General features: G+C 53.3%; 1 protein-coding gene across 2 annotated transcripts in view; it reads right to left on the bottom strand.

The window, feature by feature from the left end:
* Window positions 1-3,593: 3,593 nt before the first annotated feature.
* The window catches only part of SELENOI (selenoprotein I), a 37,148-nt gene continuing 23,833 nt past the window's right edge, over window positions 3,594-16,908 (bottom strand). Inside the window, exons 4-10 of one of the 2 annotated variants that reach the window (XM_030269780.4) lie at window positions 16,589-16,663; window positions 15,074-15,336; window positions 13,105-13,213; window positions 11,610-11,658; window positions 11,058-11,238; window positions 10,128-10,310; window positions 3,594-7,173 (exon numbers count right to left, since the gene is read on the bottom strand). In XM_030269780.4, the coding sequence (XP_030125640.2) occupies window positions 7,057-7,173; window positions 10,128-10,310; window positions 11,058-11,238; window positions 11,610-11,658; window positions 13,105-13,213; window positions 15,074-15,336; window positions 16,589-16,663 (977 nt within the window). In that variant the 3' untranslated portion in view covers window positions 3,594-7,056. The remainder of the gene's footprint in view (window positions 7,174-10,127; window positions 10,311-11,057; window positions 11,239-11,609; window positions 11,659-13,104; window positions 13,214-15,073; window positions 15,337-16,588; window positions 16,664-16,908) is intronic. The other variant, XM_030269782.4, reaches the window with a different exon arrangement.

Genomic DNA, 16,908 nt, shown 5'->3' with positions numbered 1-16,908 from the left:
ATCCAACCCAGCTGCTGAGAGCCCAACACAGCTGGATCCCATTGGTCACTGACCCCAAAAAACCTTCACCAGAATCCAGCCCAGCTGCTGAGAGCCCAACACAGCTGGATCCCATTGGTCACTGACCCCAAAAAACCTTCACCAGAATCCAATCCAGCTGCTGAGAGCCCAACACAGCTGGATCCATTGGTCACTGACCCCAAACAACTTCACCAGAATCCAATCCAGCTGCTGAGAGCCCGAGCCACAGCTGGATCCCATTGGTCACTGACCCCAAAAAACCTTCACCAGAATCCAATCCAGCTGCTGAGAGCCCAACACAGCTGGATCCATTGGTCACTGACCCCAAACAACTTCACCAGAATCCAACCCAGCTGCTGAGAGCCCGAGCCACAGCTGGATCCATTGGTCATTGACCCCAAAAAACCTTCACCAGAATCCAACCCAGCCATCCCTGCAGGTGAACAATCTCCAACCACATTCCACATGGGCAAAACAAAGGAGCAGAGATAAAAATTGTTTTCTCTTCTTCTCCCTGTGCAATCCTGAGAGACAGAACTGTGTCTGTCTGTCCAGAGAATGTGAATTCCACGGGTGTGGCAGCAGAGGCTCTGCTCCGTTCAGGGTCTCTGCTCCTGGAGCAGCATCACTGTTGTACTGGGGTGGGCTCCAGGACTCTGTCTGGGTGGTGGGGGGTGGTTTATGGCCACTTTTTTGGCACAGCAGTTGAGGATGATGGTTTTGTGTGCTACAGACAGCATTTGGCTCCGCAGAGAAATCACTACAGTTTAAATTTCCACCCTGGATCTGCCCAACTCCAGCCTGCTGCTCCAGGGATCCTCCCACAGTTTACCCCCCTTGCGTGTGAAAAATGCATATTGCATTAAAATAACATTAATGATTTTCATATTAAATAATAAAAAACTTGCTCTTTGCAAATATTAACATTAATACTAAATGTGTTGGAAAGTTAGACTGTATTAATCTCTTTTAAGCGGTGCTGTATTAATCTATTTTAAATTGTTTAGTAAATATAGTTTTGAAGCTATAACATAATATTAAAATAGAAACTATGTGATGTTAGACACTTTATATAACTAATTCAAAAATTTAAAAATACAACCAAAAACATCCTTCACGTTGTCCTATCTAGATAAAACTAATTAGAGACACCCGGTGTGCTGCCAAAACCCATTGTCAATAAAAATCCCTTAATTCCATTACACCTACCGCAGCAATCCGCTTAGGGGGAGCTGCGGAGAGGCTGAGGGAGGAGGAGGCATCGCTTAAATAAATATACCTTGGCTTTATTCTGGGGGGAAACACACGGTGCAGGGCACGGGGGATCTGCTCAGGGCTGGCCACTGTCGGAATCTGTGGGTATTGGTGATTCCGAGATTGTAGAAAGTCTCTGTCTTTCTGCCCCACTGCTAAAGCAGAAGCCATAATTTGTCTGTGCTGTTTCAAGGTTGTTTATTCTGTTTATCTCTAACATGTTCTGCTGCCCTGCCGCAGCTCTGTCCTGCAGGGCAGCGTGTGGGGCTCTGCCCTCAGTGGGATGGTACAAACATTAAATACCACAAACTACCTGTGCTATATTTACAATAACGTGCCAATATCTGTCACCTACGTTGGACAGTGTGTCCCCAGCCTAAACTAATAGAAAAATGCCAACATCACCAAGAACATGGAGGTAAGGAAGAAGAAGGAGGAAGAACAGGATCAGGCCCACTTTCCTCCATCTTAGAACTCCTGACCCCCCTGTACAAAGTAAAACCCCCCTGTACAGGTGTTAAAACCCCCTTGTACAATACTAAAAAATTTTACCCTCTAATTTGTGACTACTTTTACTATACCATCTAACCCTCTGTGACTGCTTGTTCCACCTTCAAAGTTGGTAATTCATTCCATGGTTCAAACTCAAGATCACAGCTGTTTTCAGCTGCCTGCCAGGGTCTAAAATGCTTCTGACCAAGGCCTGGAACCTCTGAAAATGTCTGAGGGACATTTTGGGTTCCGACAGGCCACCAGCCTGCAGCTCCTCCGCTGCTCTCGGGACAGATTCACCCACAGCTGCTGCCACCTGTGTCCCTGGAGGCTCTTTAGGCTCTGGAAAAGCCTCTCAGAGTTCCCTGGAGCTTCCATTCTCCACGCTGGACATCCCCAGCTCTCCCAGCCTCTCCAAAACTGGCTTTGGAGCTCATGGCTTGGCACCTTTTCACATTCATGTCCTGCTTGGAGAGAGAACTTCTGGTGCTGCTCCAGACTTTTGTGCCTTCCCTGTTCCTTGGATGGCTTTGCAGAGGTGATGCCCTCCCTCCCTCCCTCCCTTTGCTGCTGGGAGGGCACCATCCTGCTGCCCTGAGGAAACAGGAGGTGGCATTTCACAGCATCACTGTGCCCCAGGAGACCTCCCTGTGCCCTCCTGCTGCCAAGGATCCGTGCCTCTTCCTGCCCTTCTCCAGTGCCCCTTTCACTGTCAGCCTGTCATGATATCCATTGGGAAGTAAATATTGACAGGGGAGAAAGGTGCTGTGTTGGATCTGTGGGTATTGATGATTCTGAGATTGTAGAAAGTCTCTGTCTGTCAGCCCCACTGCCAAAGCAGAAGCCATAATTGGTCTGTGCTGGTTTCAAGGTTGTTTATTCTGTTTATCTCTAACATGTTCTGCTGCCCTGCCGCAGCTCTGTCCTGCAGGGCAGCGTGTGGGGCTCTGCCCTCAGTGGGATGGTACAAACATTAAATACCACAAACTACCTGTGCTGGATTTACAATAACGTGCCAATATCTGTCACCTACGTTGGACAGTGTGTCCCCAGCCTGAACCAACAGAAAAATGCCAACACCGCAGTGAAACATGGAGGGCATGAAGAAGGAGAAAAAGGACAAAACACACCCAATTTCCTCCATCTTGTCCCCTTTGAATCCTTCATCTAGAATCCTAAAATTTTACTTTTGCACCCGTGCCACACTAATTATTACTCTTATCAAACATTCAAAGCTTGTAATTCATCCTGTAAGATTGAAAACTCTTTTCCATGGACAGAGATCACAGCCAGTGTCTCTGGGGGCTCTGTCCAGGGGGGTTCCTGACCCCTGCCAGGGTCCCAAATTCCCACACAGAGCCCCTGGCAGGGCCTGGAGGGGCTCCAGGAGAGCTGGAGAGGGACTGGGGACAAGGGACAGAGGGACAGGACCCAGGGAATGGCTCCCACTGCCAGAGGGCAGGGCTGGGTGGGAGATTGGGAATTGGGAATTGTTCCCTGGCAGGACACAGGGAATGGCTCCCAGTGCCCCAGGGCAGGGCTGGGTGGGAGATTGGGAATTGGGAATTGTTCCCTGGCAGGGTGGGCAGGCCCTGGCACAGGGTGCCCACCCTGGATCCCTGGCAGTGCCCAAGGCCAGGCTGGACATTGGGACACCCTGGGACAGTGGAGGTGTCCCTGCCCATGGAATGAGCTGATCTTGAGTGTCCCTTCCCACCCAAATTTGTCACTTGATGAATCCATCTCTGCCCTCCAGCCCTTTCCCTGCTTCACCTTTTCCTCTTCACCCCATCCAGCAGAAAGAAAAGACAAACACCCATAAAAGGTGTGAAAAATTTCATTCTTTACTGACCTTTATTCGTTTTCCGTTTGGCTTAAACACAATAAATATTTCAGCAGTAGCATTGAACAGACTGGAATTCACACCCACTGCAGTACCTGAACCCCCAGACTCTGGGAAAGCCACCGGGGATCACAGCACCAGTGTCCCCTTCATGCCCAGGGACAGGAGCGGGGCCGTGTCCCTGCTGGCAGGGAGGGATGGGGGCAGATTTTGAGGTTTCCAACCAGCTCTGACCAAACTGGCTCCACGGGTGCTGTGGGCTGAGGCAAATTACCCCAAAAACTTCTGCTCCTGGGGCAGGGATGGGTGGCTGTCCTGGGGACTTCTCCAGCCAGGTCTGGCCACACCTGGATGGGTCAGAGGGTCTTTTCCACAAACATTGTCCCCGTGGAATCAGGGGGCTGGAAAAGCCCTCGGAGCCCAACCACTGCCAGCACAACCAAGGCCAAAGTGTTGTCCCATGTCCCCAAGTGCCACATCCCCGTAGCTTTTCAATCCCTCCATGGATGGGGACTCCACCCCTGCCTGCACAGCTGTGCCAGGGATGGACAGTCCTATCCATGAAGGAATTGTTCCAAAATCCAACGTGAACCTCCCCTGGCACAGTTTGAGGCCATTTCCTCTCATCCTGTCCTTGTCCCACCAAGAGGAGCCTCTGTGTCACCTCATCCCACCAAGAGCAGCCTCTGTGTCACCTCAGCCACTGCTCAGAGGTAGAGGTGGGCAAAACCAGGAGGAGCCAAGGCTGGTTTCCCAAAATCACCCCTTCCCTGGGGCCAAACCCCACCCTGACCAACCAGGAGAGCTGGAGAGGATTTGGGACAGCACCCAGGGAATGCTGTGCCCAGGGGACAGAGCTGGATGGGAAATTGGGAATTGTTCCCCCCACAGGGTGCCCAGAGCAGCTGTGCCCAGCCCCTGGATCCCTGGGAGGGTCCCAGACTTGGAGCAACACATCCCTGGAAGAAGAGACAACACAGATCAGCTCTGGGGCAGCGGGCAGGAGGAGCTGAGCTGCCAGGACCTGCCCTCTCCATCCCCAGGAGCACAACCCACGGCAAGGACAGAGCCCAACCAGCACAGAACATCCCCCTCAGCGGCTGTTACCCAGGAGCATTTTTAATTTTTATTTTATTTTATTTTTATTTTCATTTTGAATTCTTAATTCCCCATTTTTAATTATTAATTCCCAAGACCCAAACCCACGGTGGGCAATAGAAGGGTTGGTTCTCAGCTGCCACACAGGGTTTGGTCTCTTTGTTTTTATTCCCCTCTCAGAATCCAGGAGCAGAAATCACTGGATTTCTAAGAGCCCAAGGAGAACCCCCCAGCCAGCCCAAACCCCAGTGCTGCTTTAAGGAGATTTCTTTTTCTACTTTCAAGGTGCAATAAATTAAGGCACCAAAGAGCCAGAACTGCCCCAAGATAAAGCCTGTGCAGAGGAAGCACTTCCAGTTTTGGAGAGGGATGTTCTTCCCACACACCAAGATTTAAGCTCAGCCTCAGCAGCATCCCAAGTCCTCAGGGGCCACTGATGGAAGAGACAGGACAAGGCAGGTGACAGGTTTGGGAGCCCAGAGTTCAGCTCAGCTGTCCCCTGCTTGGGCAAACACAAAACTAGACAGAAAAATCATCCAACACCCACATTTTTCCCTGTTGCCAGCCCAACTCTGCTATCTGCACAAGTCCCACAGGAAGCTGAAGATTCCCTCTGTGCGAGCAGGACTTCAATTTATCTCCATAATTCTATTTCATTAAATAGCAGGAGTCAAAAACTCAGGTGCAGCCCAAGTAATTTGTCCGTGGAGGGTTTTGTTTGGATTTTTTTTCTTTTTTTTTTCTGTACAACATCAGTAAAATGGATTGGAGGAAGCTATTTTATTAAATAAACTCTGAAAACCATCGGTCCCCTCTCGCAGCCCTGAGATCCAGAGCCTCCCACGAGGGATGGCAGCCCTGGCAAGGGCCCAGTTTGCTCCTCACGGGCTGTTTTGGGACCAGGGGCTGAGCAAAGTGACCAAGGGATGACCAGAGGCTGACCAGGAGGTGCCCAGGGGCTGACCAAGCTCAGCCTCGGGGCTTCCAGTCTTGGTGTGATGGTGATTCCCATTTCCAACAGAAAAAGCATTAAATAGCACTTAACTTGAAGGCTTCCCCTGCAGAAGGAGACTGCTCTGAGCAAGCTGTGATGCCCCACAATCGGTGTCTGAAGGAATTGTCCCCACGGAGGTTCCACCTGCAGGATCTGTGCTTGTTCTCTTCCGGATGCAGCCTTTCCAGAGCCTGGCTTTAAGCTACACTCTTCATTCAAGCACGGGTTTTCGTTTGAATCGAGCCAACAGGAAAGAAAATCAGCGTTCAGTCTTCACCACCCCACTCCGAGTCAATTATAAAAACAAATTAAAAAATAAAATCAACGCGAAGACGTCTTTGACGAGCGGACAGTAAACGAAAGAGATGCCTGGATGAGACACGCGGGTGCTGGGGACAAAGAGAGGGGGATCTGAAGGGTTCCCACCCCTGGGAACATCCTGAAGGAGCAACACAGGGCTTCAGGTGCTTCTCCCAGTGCTGGAACTGCAGTTGGGAAGGGCCAGGCTGCTCCTGGCTGTGGACAAGAGGCTCAGGCAGCAGGGAAGGACCCAAATCCATGGTGGCAGGAATGGGGAGAGGCTGGATCTGTAGTCTCAGCCACCCTCCACAGCCCAGACCCCGTTCCCAGACTGGGAACACACAGGGACACACAGGAACGTGTCCAGGTGTGGTCCCACCACACAACGTGCAGAAGTTTCCTATGGGAAACTGTGCCCTGATTTTCCAAGCCCCCCAGTTAGGATTGAACTACAAGTTTTGAGTGGCTTGTCTTTTTTTTTCCCCTTAAAAAACAAAAAAAAACCCCCAAAAAAACCAAACAAACAAACAAAAAAAAAAAAAAACAAAAAAAACCCAAAAAAAACCCAAAAAAGACAACAGAGGTGCTAGCATGTGTTTGCCCAAAAGCAGGAAGGCAGGACAGAAGGTGGGAGAAGTGTCACCATCTGCTCCCAAAGTCCCAGCCCAGCACAGGGGCTGTGCAGCCAGCAGCCCTGGGGACAGCCAGGAGCTACCCTGACCTCCAGGACATCCCCCTGCCCTGGAGGAATCAGCTGTGGTGGTTTTGGTGTCAGGCCAAGGTGCTTTGCTCAGGTAAAGCCTTTGTGTCCCCAAGCAGCGAGGGCCGGACTCAGAGGCTTCTCTGGGAACATTCAGCTGGTCTAAGGTACAGTAAGAGCGCCCTGGAAGGCTCCTCCTCCTCCAGCTCCACCCAAAATCCCAAGCTGGCAGCTCGCAGGGATGGCAGAGCAGCAGGAGCCGCCCCGGCCCGGCTCCCGCGTGTCCTGGGCGCTGTCCGGGGCTGTTTGATCCGTGGTGATGGCTGAATATTTACATTTGTTTGCAGCAGGTATTTACAGTCCTCCCGCAGCCCGCAGGCCCGTCTGCTCCTCCTCGGCCCCCAGTCAGTCCGGGGTGGGCTTCCGCAGCGAGAAGGGACGGATGTTGAAGTGCCGGCTCAGCTGGCTCACCTGGGGACCGGGCAGACGTGGGCTGGGTTATCCCGGATCCCGGGGGGTTATCCCGGATCCTGGGGGGTTATCCTGGATCCCGGGGGGTTATCCTGGATCCCGAGGGGCTATCCCAGCTCCTGAGGGATTATCCCAGATCCCGGGGGGTTATCCCAAGGGGTTATCCCGGATCCCAGGTGTTATCCCATATCCCAAGGGGTTATCCCGGATCCCAAGGGGTTATCCCGGATCCCGAAGGGTTATCCCGAGGGGTTATCCTGGATCCTGGGGGTTTATCCCGGATCTCGAGGGGTTATCCTGGATCCCGAGGGGTTATCCTGGATCCTGGGGGATTATCCCATATCCCGAGGGGATATACCGGATCCCAAGGGGCTATCCCGGATCCCAAGGGGCTATCCCGGCTCCCGAGGGGTTATCCCGGATCCTGGGGGGTTATCCCATATCCCAAGGGGTTATCCCGGATCCCGAGGGGTTATCCCAGATCCCCAGGGGTTATCCCGAGGGGTTATCCCGGATCCCGAGGGGTTATCCTGGATCCCGAGGGGTTATCCCGGATCCTGGGGGGTTATCCTGGATCCAGGGGGGTTATCCCGAGGGGTTATCCCAGATCCCGAGGGGTTATCCTGGATCCCGGGGGATTATCCCGGATCCCGGGGGGCTATCCCGGATCCTAGGGGGTTATCCCATATCCTGGGGGGTTATCCCGGCTCCCAGGGGGTTATCCCGGCTCCCGGGGGTTTATCCCAGATCCCGAGGGGCTATCCCGGATCCTGGGGGGTTATCCCGGATCCAAGGGGGTTATCCCGGATCCTGGGGAGCTATCCTGGATCCCGGGAGGTTATCCCGAGGGGCTATCCCGGTTCCCGAGGGGGTTATCCCGGCTCCCGAGGGGCTATCCCGGATCCCGAGGGGTTATCCCGGATCCTGGGGGGGTTATCCTGGATCCCAAGGGGCTATCCTGGATCCAAGGGGGTTATCCCGGATCCTGGGAGGTTATCCCGGCTCCCGAGGGGCTATCCCGGATCCCAGGGGCTATCCCGGATCCTGGGGGGTTATCCCATATCCCAAGGGGCTATCCCAGATCCCGAGGGGTTATCCCAGATCCCGAGGGGTTATCCCATATCCCAAGGGGTTATCCCGGATCCTGAGGGGCTATCCCGGCTCCCGAGGGGTTATCCCGGATCCCAAAGGGTTATCCTGGATCCAAGGGGGTTATCCCATATCCCAAGAGGTTATCCCGTATCCCAAGGGGTTATCCCGGATCCTGGGGGGTTATCCCGGATCCCAGGTGTTATCCCATATCCCAAGGGGTTATCCCATATCCCAAGGGGTTATCCCGGATCCTGGGGTGTTATCCCATATCCCAAGGGGTTATCCCATATCCCGAGGGGCTATCCCGAATCCCAGGGGTTATCCCACCTCCCAGGCAGGAGCAGCAGAGCCCCAGACCTGCTGCCTGTTCCCTCCCCACCCCTGCCCAGCCCTGTCCCTGTCCCTGTCCCTGTCCCCAGACACTGCTTCCACTCCTCCAGCCCCTGCTCACTTCCCAACCTTCCCAAAAAACACCCTGGAGCAGGCTCAGCCTCTCCTTCCCCCCACCCAGGGGCAGGATTGGGAATGCTGAGCCCAGGCCTGCAGGGTTTCTACCCTTCTCCTTTGTTATTCTGTTTAAATTAATTTGATCATCTCGGATATCTGTATAAAATATTCCTGAATCCGTTCAAAGTGGGAGCTGCACCATTTACTTCCTGCAAAAGGAGGCTGAGCTTGACACACTCAGGGCAGAGGCTTTAATCCCAATCATTCTTGCCAAATTGAGAGCAGTTTGGGATTATGCCCCAATCCCAAAGCCCTGAAAGGCTCTTGGGCTCAAAGCCAAGAGGAGCTGGGAAAGGCAGAGCCCTGGGAATCTCCTGGAAGGGGATGGGCAGGAGGATTACACCAGCTCAGCCCCTTCTCCAGCTGTAATTCCAAGACCAAATTTATTTAAGCTTCTTAGTAACTCAAATCCTTCTTGCACAGAAGCCTCATTACACTAATTGGAAAGACAAGGCGACCTGGCTGTAATTACAGCTGGGACAGGACTCCACAGGCTCCGGGGTGGAACTGGGGCTCCCAGGGGAAGGAGGGTGTCCCCACTTCAGCTGGGACGTGTGGCCCTTGTCCTCCTTGCTCAGCAGCTTCCCAGTGGCACTCTGGGCTTCTCCAAATTTGTTAATCAAAGCCCAGGGAGGCAGGGAGAGGATGAGGAGGAGAGCAACCCCTGGAGCTGTGCACAGCAGGAGGGGAGGCCCTGGAGCTGCTGCTTCCCCCAGCAGCAAAATCCCCACTCCAGCCTGCCTCTCCCAGCACCCTGGAGACCTCAGTGGAGATTCCAGGGCCTGGCAGGGCCTGGAGGGGCTCCAGGGAGAGCTCAGAGCCCCTGGCAGGGCCTGGAGGGGCTCCAGGAGAGCTGCAGAGGGACTGGGGACAAGGGACAGAGGGACAGGACACAGGGAATGGCTCCCAGTGCCAGAGGGATGGATGGGTGGGAGATTGGGAATTGGGAATTGTTCCCTGGCAGGGTGGGCAGGGCTGGGATGGAATTCCCAGAGCAGCTGTGGTGCCCCTGGATCCCTGGCAGTGCCCAAGGCCAGGCTGGACACTGGGGCTGGGAGCACTGGGACAGTGGAATTGTCCCTGCCATGGCAGGGGTGGCACTGAGTGGGCTCTGAGGTCCTTCCCAACCCAGACTATTCCAGGATTTTGTGCTCGGTTTCCACCTCAGCTGACACACCCCAAAGGAAGCACAGCCCCTTGCCACATCCTGTGCACTTCCTTCCTTCCTTCCAACCCCGTGCAACCTTCCCAAGGCTCTCACAAGGAACCCAAATTCCCGCAGAAGCATTCCCAGTTTCACACGGAGCATTCCCAGTTTCACACGGAGCATTCCCAGCCCAGGAGCTGTCACCTACCACCACCACTCCGTAGTGGATGTGTGCCAGGGTGAGGAAGGCTGTCAGCAGGTACAGCAGGAGCGTCTCCCTGCCCGGAGCCAGCCCGGACAGCACCAGCAGCAGCACGGCCGCGATGGGCAGCAGCATCCAGTTGAGGGGCTGGCACCGAGTGCTGCTCATCTGGCACACGATCAGCTGGCACTGAGGGGACAAGGACAGAGCCTGAGCCTGCTGTGGGCACGGGGAGCCACAGCTGTGTGTCCCCAGAGCAGAGGGGATGGTCACTGGTGTGATCTGGTACCTCCAGTGCTGGGGCAGCTCTGCCCCTCCTGCCAGGAGAGACCTGGAGGGGCTGGAGCGTGTCCAGGGAAGGGAACGGAGCCCCAGGAGGGGCTGGGGGAGCTGGGAAGGGGCTCAGCCTGGAGAAAAGGAGGCTCAGGGGGGACCTTGTGGCTCTGCACAGCTCCTGACAGGAGGGGACAGCCAGGGGGGGTCGGGCTCTGCTCCAGGGAACAGGGACAGGACACGGGGAAATGGGCTCAGGCTGGGCCAGGGCAGGCTCAGGGTGGGCAGCAGCAGGAATTTCTGTTAAACAGAAATTAAACATTGGAAAAGGCCCAGGGCAGTCGTGGAGTCTCATCCCTGGAGGGATTTAAAAGGCCTCTGGATGTGGCATCTGGGGACATGGAGCAGGGTGACCTTGGCAGTGATGGGGGACAGTTGGACTCGGTGGTCTCAGGGGGCTTTTCCAACCTTAACAATCCCATGGTTCTACCACTATGCAGCCAAATTAAATTTTGACCAAAAATTTGGTCCTCCCATTTTAAGTTTATCCCCAAAAGGAGGCAGGAACTCCTCTCCCATCTGCACTTTGCTGCTCACAGCAACATGTGAAAACTCAATTTAACCAATTCTCCACTTCCTCAAGCATAAAGCAGCAGCTCTTACAGAGATGTTGGCAAAGGCTGTTCCAACCATGAAATAGAAGAGCCTGGGCTGGACCTCCAGGATGTCAGTGGGGGACAGGAAGATCCAGGTGGTGCAGAGCAGGAACAGCAGCACCGGGGACACCAGGGGCAGCAGGATTTCGTACGCGGAGTGGTGCTTCAAGGTGTTGTTTTTATAGGCCCTGAAACACAAGCAGAGAAATGAAAACAGATGGAATGACTGAGAAATCCCTGGGGCTGCCTGCAGGAAGTACCTGCAGGGGTCCCAAGGGTGCTGCAGAGGGATGGAGGGACAGGACAAGGGGGGATGATTTCCAACAGCCAGAGGGTGGGGATGGATGGGATATTGGGAATTAGGAATTGTTCCCTGGGAGGGTGGTGAGACCCTGCCATGGCTGCCCCTGGATCCCTGGCAGTGCCCAGGGCCAGGCTGGACAGAGCTTGAAGCACCCTGGGACAGTGGGAGATGTCCCTGCCCATGGCAGGGAGTGGCACTGGAGGAATTTCCCACTTCCTCCCCACCCAAACCCTCCTGAGATCCTACAAAACTCACTTGTAGAAGTTGTACAGGCTCATGGGCAGGGTCACAGTGAGGGCACAGGCTGGAAGAGAAGAGAAAAGTGCCGTGTTAGTGCCCCAGGGCAGAGGGGACACCCCATGCACCCCAAACAGGAGGCTCTGGCTGGGCTCTCCTCAAAGTTCCCTGCACTAAAATAGTTCCTGGTGCCCCAGGAATAGCTCAGCACGTTTGGAAGTAGCTGCTCCCAAGTCTGGCCCAAGAGCTGCAATTAAAAGTTAAAGTCTGCTGTGAGTTTAAGACATTTCCATTTGAAAGGGCTGCAATAAGGAGCTCAATTTTGTGCTTTTTTTGTGCTTTAAACAGTGACAAAGCTTAATTATAACACAACTCTAATGAGACATGAGTGCACACTCCTCAAATGACATGGCTGGGCACAAGAGTTTTCACAAGAAAGGCAATTTGCTGTTTCTCTAGCTGACATTTCCAGTGGCCACGTTGCCAAAAAGTTGTTATTTAACTGGATAAATGACACAAAGCACCCAAATAACTGAAAAATCCTGACCTAAATCAGAACCATCAACACTATTCCGCGATATTCCAGCACAGCTCCCTCCCTGTTTATCCAGCAGAAGGTGTGTGAACAGAGCTGGAAATATTCCTGCTTTAATAACCCAGCTCCTCTCCCCCGTGTGGGAACTGGGCTCAATTTCTCATACAGGAAAAACACATTCATTATTCATGTTAAGTCACACGGCTGTCAAAGGAGAGCTGGGAACATCCACCCCATAAAAGTGCAAGAAGTACATTTAACACACCAATTAACTCAAAATTAAGCACTGACAAAGAACACCTGAAGGGACACAGAAAATAAACTGAGCAGAACTTGTGATTTAGGAGTGGAACTGAACAACATCAGATGGGCTCTACCCTTTGCAGAGGCTGATTTTCACAGGAGAGCGAGGCTGGGCCTTTATTCCAATTTTATTATTATTATTATGTAATGTTTAGGTGGGTGGATGGAGAGCAAGATCCCCAAACAGCAGAGCTCCCACCCACCTCCATGGCTGCAACCTCCCTCCCACGCAGTGTTTGGGCTCTGGGGTGAGAGGGTGCCCCAGAGCAGCACAACAAAAATGTCCTGACCCCTCCAAACCAGCCCAAGGCTGGGGAGGCTCCGCTGAGAGACAGGTCCCACCACCCACCCCCTGCACACTGGGCTTTATCCCCTGGAAACTCTGCGTTTACCACACTGGTTTTACCCCCAGGCTCTCGCTGAGGACAAACTAAGCTTCTCTGGAGTGAAGTCAGCTCAGGCAGAGCAGAGTTAAGTTCTCCAAAATAACTCTGCAGGAGACAACCCTGTTTTGAAATCCTGGGGAAGGTTTTCGGGCTGTGAGAACACCCTCAGTTAGTCACTTCAACAACAGCCCGGGGCAGCAAACAGAGCAGTGTTAGCAGGTCATTAGCAGGGGGTTTGGGAAAAAAAGGTGAAGTTTTAAAAGACAGGCTTCAACATGGAGTTTCTTACCAATAATCATTGCAGTGAATAGGTCTCTATATAAGAAATTAAACAGGAAAGGTGCATACCAGGCCTCAACTCCCACAAAGGCTGTCACTATGTAGACAATTGAAATGGTCTGAAAGAAAGCACAGGACGAGCAGGGGTGAGAAATGTGAAGGGCAGGGCTGGCAGCACCTGGGCTGGCAGCACCACCCTTGTGCCAGGCAGCTGGAAGCTAAGACACGTTCAGTCCTACCCCACAGCAGGAAGGAGAAAAATGGAATAAATCCACAAATATCCCATTTTACCAGGTGCAGGAAGGGCGAGCTGCTGAGCAGGGATGGGATTGGGAAGTGCCCGTGCCCTGGGGCACCTCCAGTGCTGGGGGCAGCTCTGGGCCCCTCCTGCCAGGAGAGACCTGGAGGGGCTGGAGCGTGTCCAGGGAAGGGAACGGAGCCCCAGGAGGGGCTGGGGGAGCTGGGAAGGGGCTCAGCCTGGAGAAAAGGAGGCTCAGGGGGGACCTTGTGGCTCTGCACAGCTCCTGACAGGAGGGGACAGCCAGCGGGGGTCGGGCTCTGCTCCAGGGAACAGGGACAGGACAAGGGGAAATGGGCTCAGGCTGGGCCAGGGCAGGCTCAGGGTGGGCAGCAGCAGGAATTTCTGCCTGGAAAGGGCTGTTAAACCTTGGCAGGGGGTGAAGTCACATCCTTGCAGGAATATGAAAACCACGTGGAAGTGGCACTTGGGGCCAGAGGTGGCCTTGGCAGTGCTGTGAGGACTCGATGGCCTCAGAGGGTTTCTCCAACCTCGCTGAGTCCATGAGCAGGAGCTGCAGGAGAGATGCCCTGGCACGGCCTTGAACTCTCCAGGTGACCACAACCCAGGTTTTGCACAAGTTGCAGTGACCCTGGAGGGGTCACTCGGGGACTTTTCCTTATCCATCTGCTGCTGGATGATGGGAGAAGCTCACCAGGGCTATTTCAGCTTTAACAGTCCCCTGAAGCTGGGTGGAACACGCTGCTCTGCCCTCCACCCCTGCCCTTCTCCAGCAGGCAGCTCAAAGACCTGGGTTAAGCAACATTTTGGGAGAAAGGATCAGAGCACAGTCAGGGACCAGGTCTGGTCTCCTTGTAGTAGGAGAGATGATTATTCCAATTAATGCAGCTGCATTAATTGAACTCTCCTTCCAACTCGTTGCATTTCCCACCCAGCGTCTGACAAACCAGAAGATAAATAAATGGATAAATAAGATAAAAGATTGTTTTACAATGAGGGGGGCTGCCCAGAGAAGCTGTGGCTCCCCCATCCCTGGAAATGCCCAAGGCCAGGCTGGATAAAGCTTGGAGCATCCTGGGCTGGAGGAAGGCACTGCCAGCGATCCAGGTGAACTACTCAAAGCAACAATTCCTTTTGGAATTCCAAAAGGCATCCCAAATTTCCAGGCTCTACCCACACTGGTACCACGCAGGGAACTACATGAAGCAACAATTCCTTTTGGAATTTGCTTTGGAATTCCAAAATGCAACCCAAATTTCCAGGCTTTACCCACAGTGGAACCACCTAGGGAGCTACACAAAGCAACAACTCCTTCTAGAATTTGCTTTGGAATTCCAAAAGGTATCCCAAATTTCCAGGCTTTACCCACAGTGGTACCACGTAGGGAACTACACAAAGCAACAATTCCTTCTGGAATTCCAAAAGGCATCCCAAATTTCCAGGCTTTACCCACAGTGGTACTACCAGGTAGGGAACTACACAAAGCAACAATTCCTTTTGGAATTTGCTTTGGAATTCCAAAAGGCATCCCAAATTTCCAGGCTTTAACCCACAACTACACAAAACAACAACTCCAGTGGGCACAACATGCAGGAAGGAGGGAGAGGACAGCCAAGGCCACGTCCACCCTTCCAGCCTGGCGTGTCGTGGAGGGTCCATCTCCACCAGGGACCCCGCGATGTCCGAGGCTCTCTGCGCCCACCTCAGGGCAGGAACTCACCACCTGGCTGACGTCATATCCCCAGGGCAGGAAGAGAATCCCCGTGTTGTACTTCTCCCAGTGGGAGAGGATGAAGGAAAACAAGACCACCCAGAGCAGGAGGTAGAGGACGAAGACGCTGACGCCGGTGGAGCCCCGGCCGAAGGTGGAGTACACGGTGACCACGAAGTAGACGCAGGCCCAGCTGTCCAGGCCGTGGTCAAAGAGCTCTCCCAGGGGCGTGCTGGAGTTGGTGCGGCGTGCCTGCTTCCCATCCACGCCATCTGGGAACGGGGGGAGGAATGAGAATGGTGTGAGACTCTTGGAGGCAGCTCTGAGCTCTCAGAGAAACTCCTCACGCCCAGGACAGCCCAACAGCACAAAAGGAGCAGGATGGCTTCTGGGAGAGTGTTGGAAACAGAAAAAGGTTTGATAAAAGGCAAAATGACAAAGCTTCTACAGAGAAAAACTGAGCTGGGGGGAAGAGGTTCTTGCTCCTGCTAAAGCACCCCACAAAAGTGATTATTTCCTTTGTTCTCCCTTTTTTAGGCAGGACCTCTTGGCCTCTGTCTAATCAGACAGCCCCAGGTTTGAGGTGAAGTCCAAAAGGTCCTATGAGGTGTCTTTTGAGCCAATTGGGAGAGAAATTGTGGGCTTTTTGCCTTTTTAAGCAGACAAATAATGATTTAGTCACTCTGTCAACAGGGAGTACTTTCCTACACATGGAGCTGTCCTGGACACCCCACACAAAGCAATGGGTCAGGGAACAGCAGCTTTCCCACCCCACCCTCAATCAGTGAGTGGGCTTCCCATCCCTGCTCCGTGGGAGGGTAAAAAATGCAACAAAAACTGCAAAATCTGATGAGATTATATTTATTTCCCTGTGTTTCCTTTATAATCTTTAAGGCAGCCTCCTCCTGTGCCTAAGGGAGGTCCAGGAGAGCTGGAGAGGGACTCGGGACAAGGGATGGATTGACAGGACACAGGGAATGGCTTCAAACAGGAAAAGGGGAAATCTGGGTGGGATATTGGGAAGGAATTCTTGGCTGTGAGGGTGGTGAGGCCCTGGCACAGGGTGCCCAGAGAAGCTGTGGCTGCCCCTGGAAGTGTCCAAGGCCAGGTTGGAGCAACCTGGTGTCAGATTAGGCATGTTTACATAGGCACGTGTTGTATGTTTACATACAAATACACACCATGTGAACCTTCTATCAGGCTTTAAGAATTCTCTGCAAATTCATCTCCCACATGTGGCATGGTGGAAAGTGTCCTTTCAGGTCTTTCCAAAGGATTTTGCAGGTCTTTCCAAACCCAAACCGTTCTGGGATTCTCTGATTATTTAAAGCAGACCCAAGACAGAGTTTCACAGTTTATCTCAAAGCCAGTTTTAGCATCCTCCTTCCCCATCAGATGCTCTGGGACACCTTCCTTGTCTCCACGTAGCAAAGCAGCTCCCAGAAACTCCCCTAACTCCTCCCGTGGGCTCAGGGAGGGGACAAGACCCCCACAGCACCAGTGGGTGACCCTGCAAACTCTTACCCAACGTGTAGGCCATGAAGTTGAGGAGCCCCACCACGATCCACACGCCGTTTGGAACGTGCTGGTGATCAGGAGCTGCAGGGATCAGACAGAGACAAGTCAGGAGAGCTCAGGATGTGCTCCCAGAGGGTTTATTTTGGCCCAAGAGGCACAGCCAGCAGGACAAAAATGGTGAATCTCAGATGTGAGCTTTGCAGGGTGTGAGGGCAGCTCCTGAAACCAGGTCAGTGAGGATTTTGTGTTCCAGAATGTATTTGTCCTTTGTTCCCAGCCCTCCAAAATCATGGGATCTGAGAGCTGGGGGCAGTTCTGGAGTGACA

Source organism: Taeniopygia guttata, chromosome 3 (genome assembly GCF_048771995.1).
Source record: "Taeniopygia guttata chromosome 3, bTaeGut7.mat, whole genome shotgun sequence".
Classification (NCBI taxonomy): domain Eukaryota; kingdom Metazoa; phylum Chordata; class Aves; order Passeriformes; family Estrildidae; genus Taeniopygia; species Taeniopygia guttata.
This window is presented reverse-complemented; position numbering and strand designations above follow the sequence as displayed.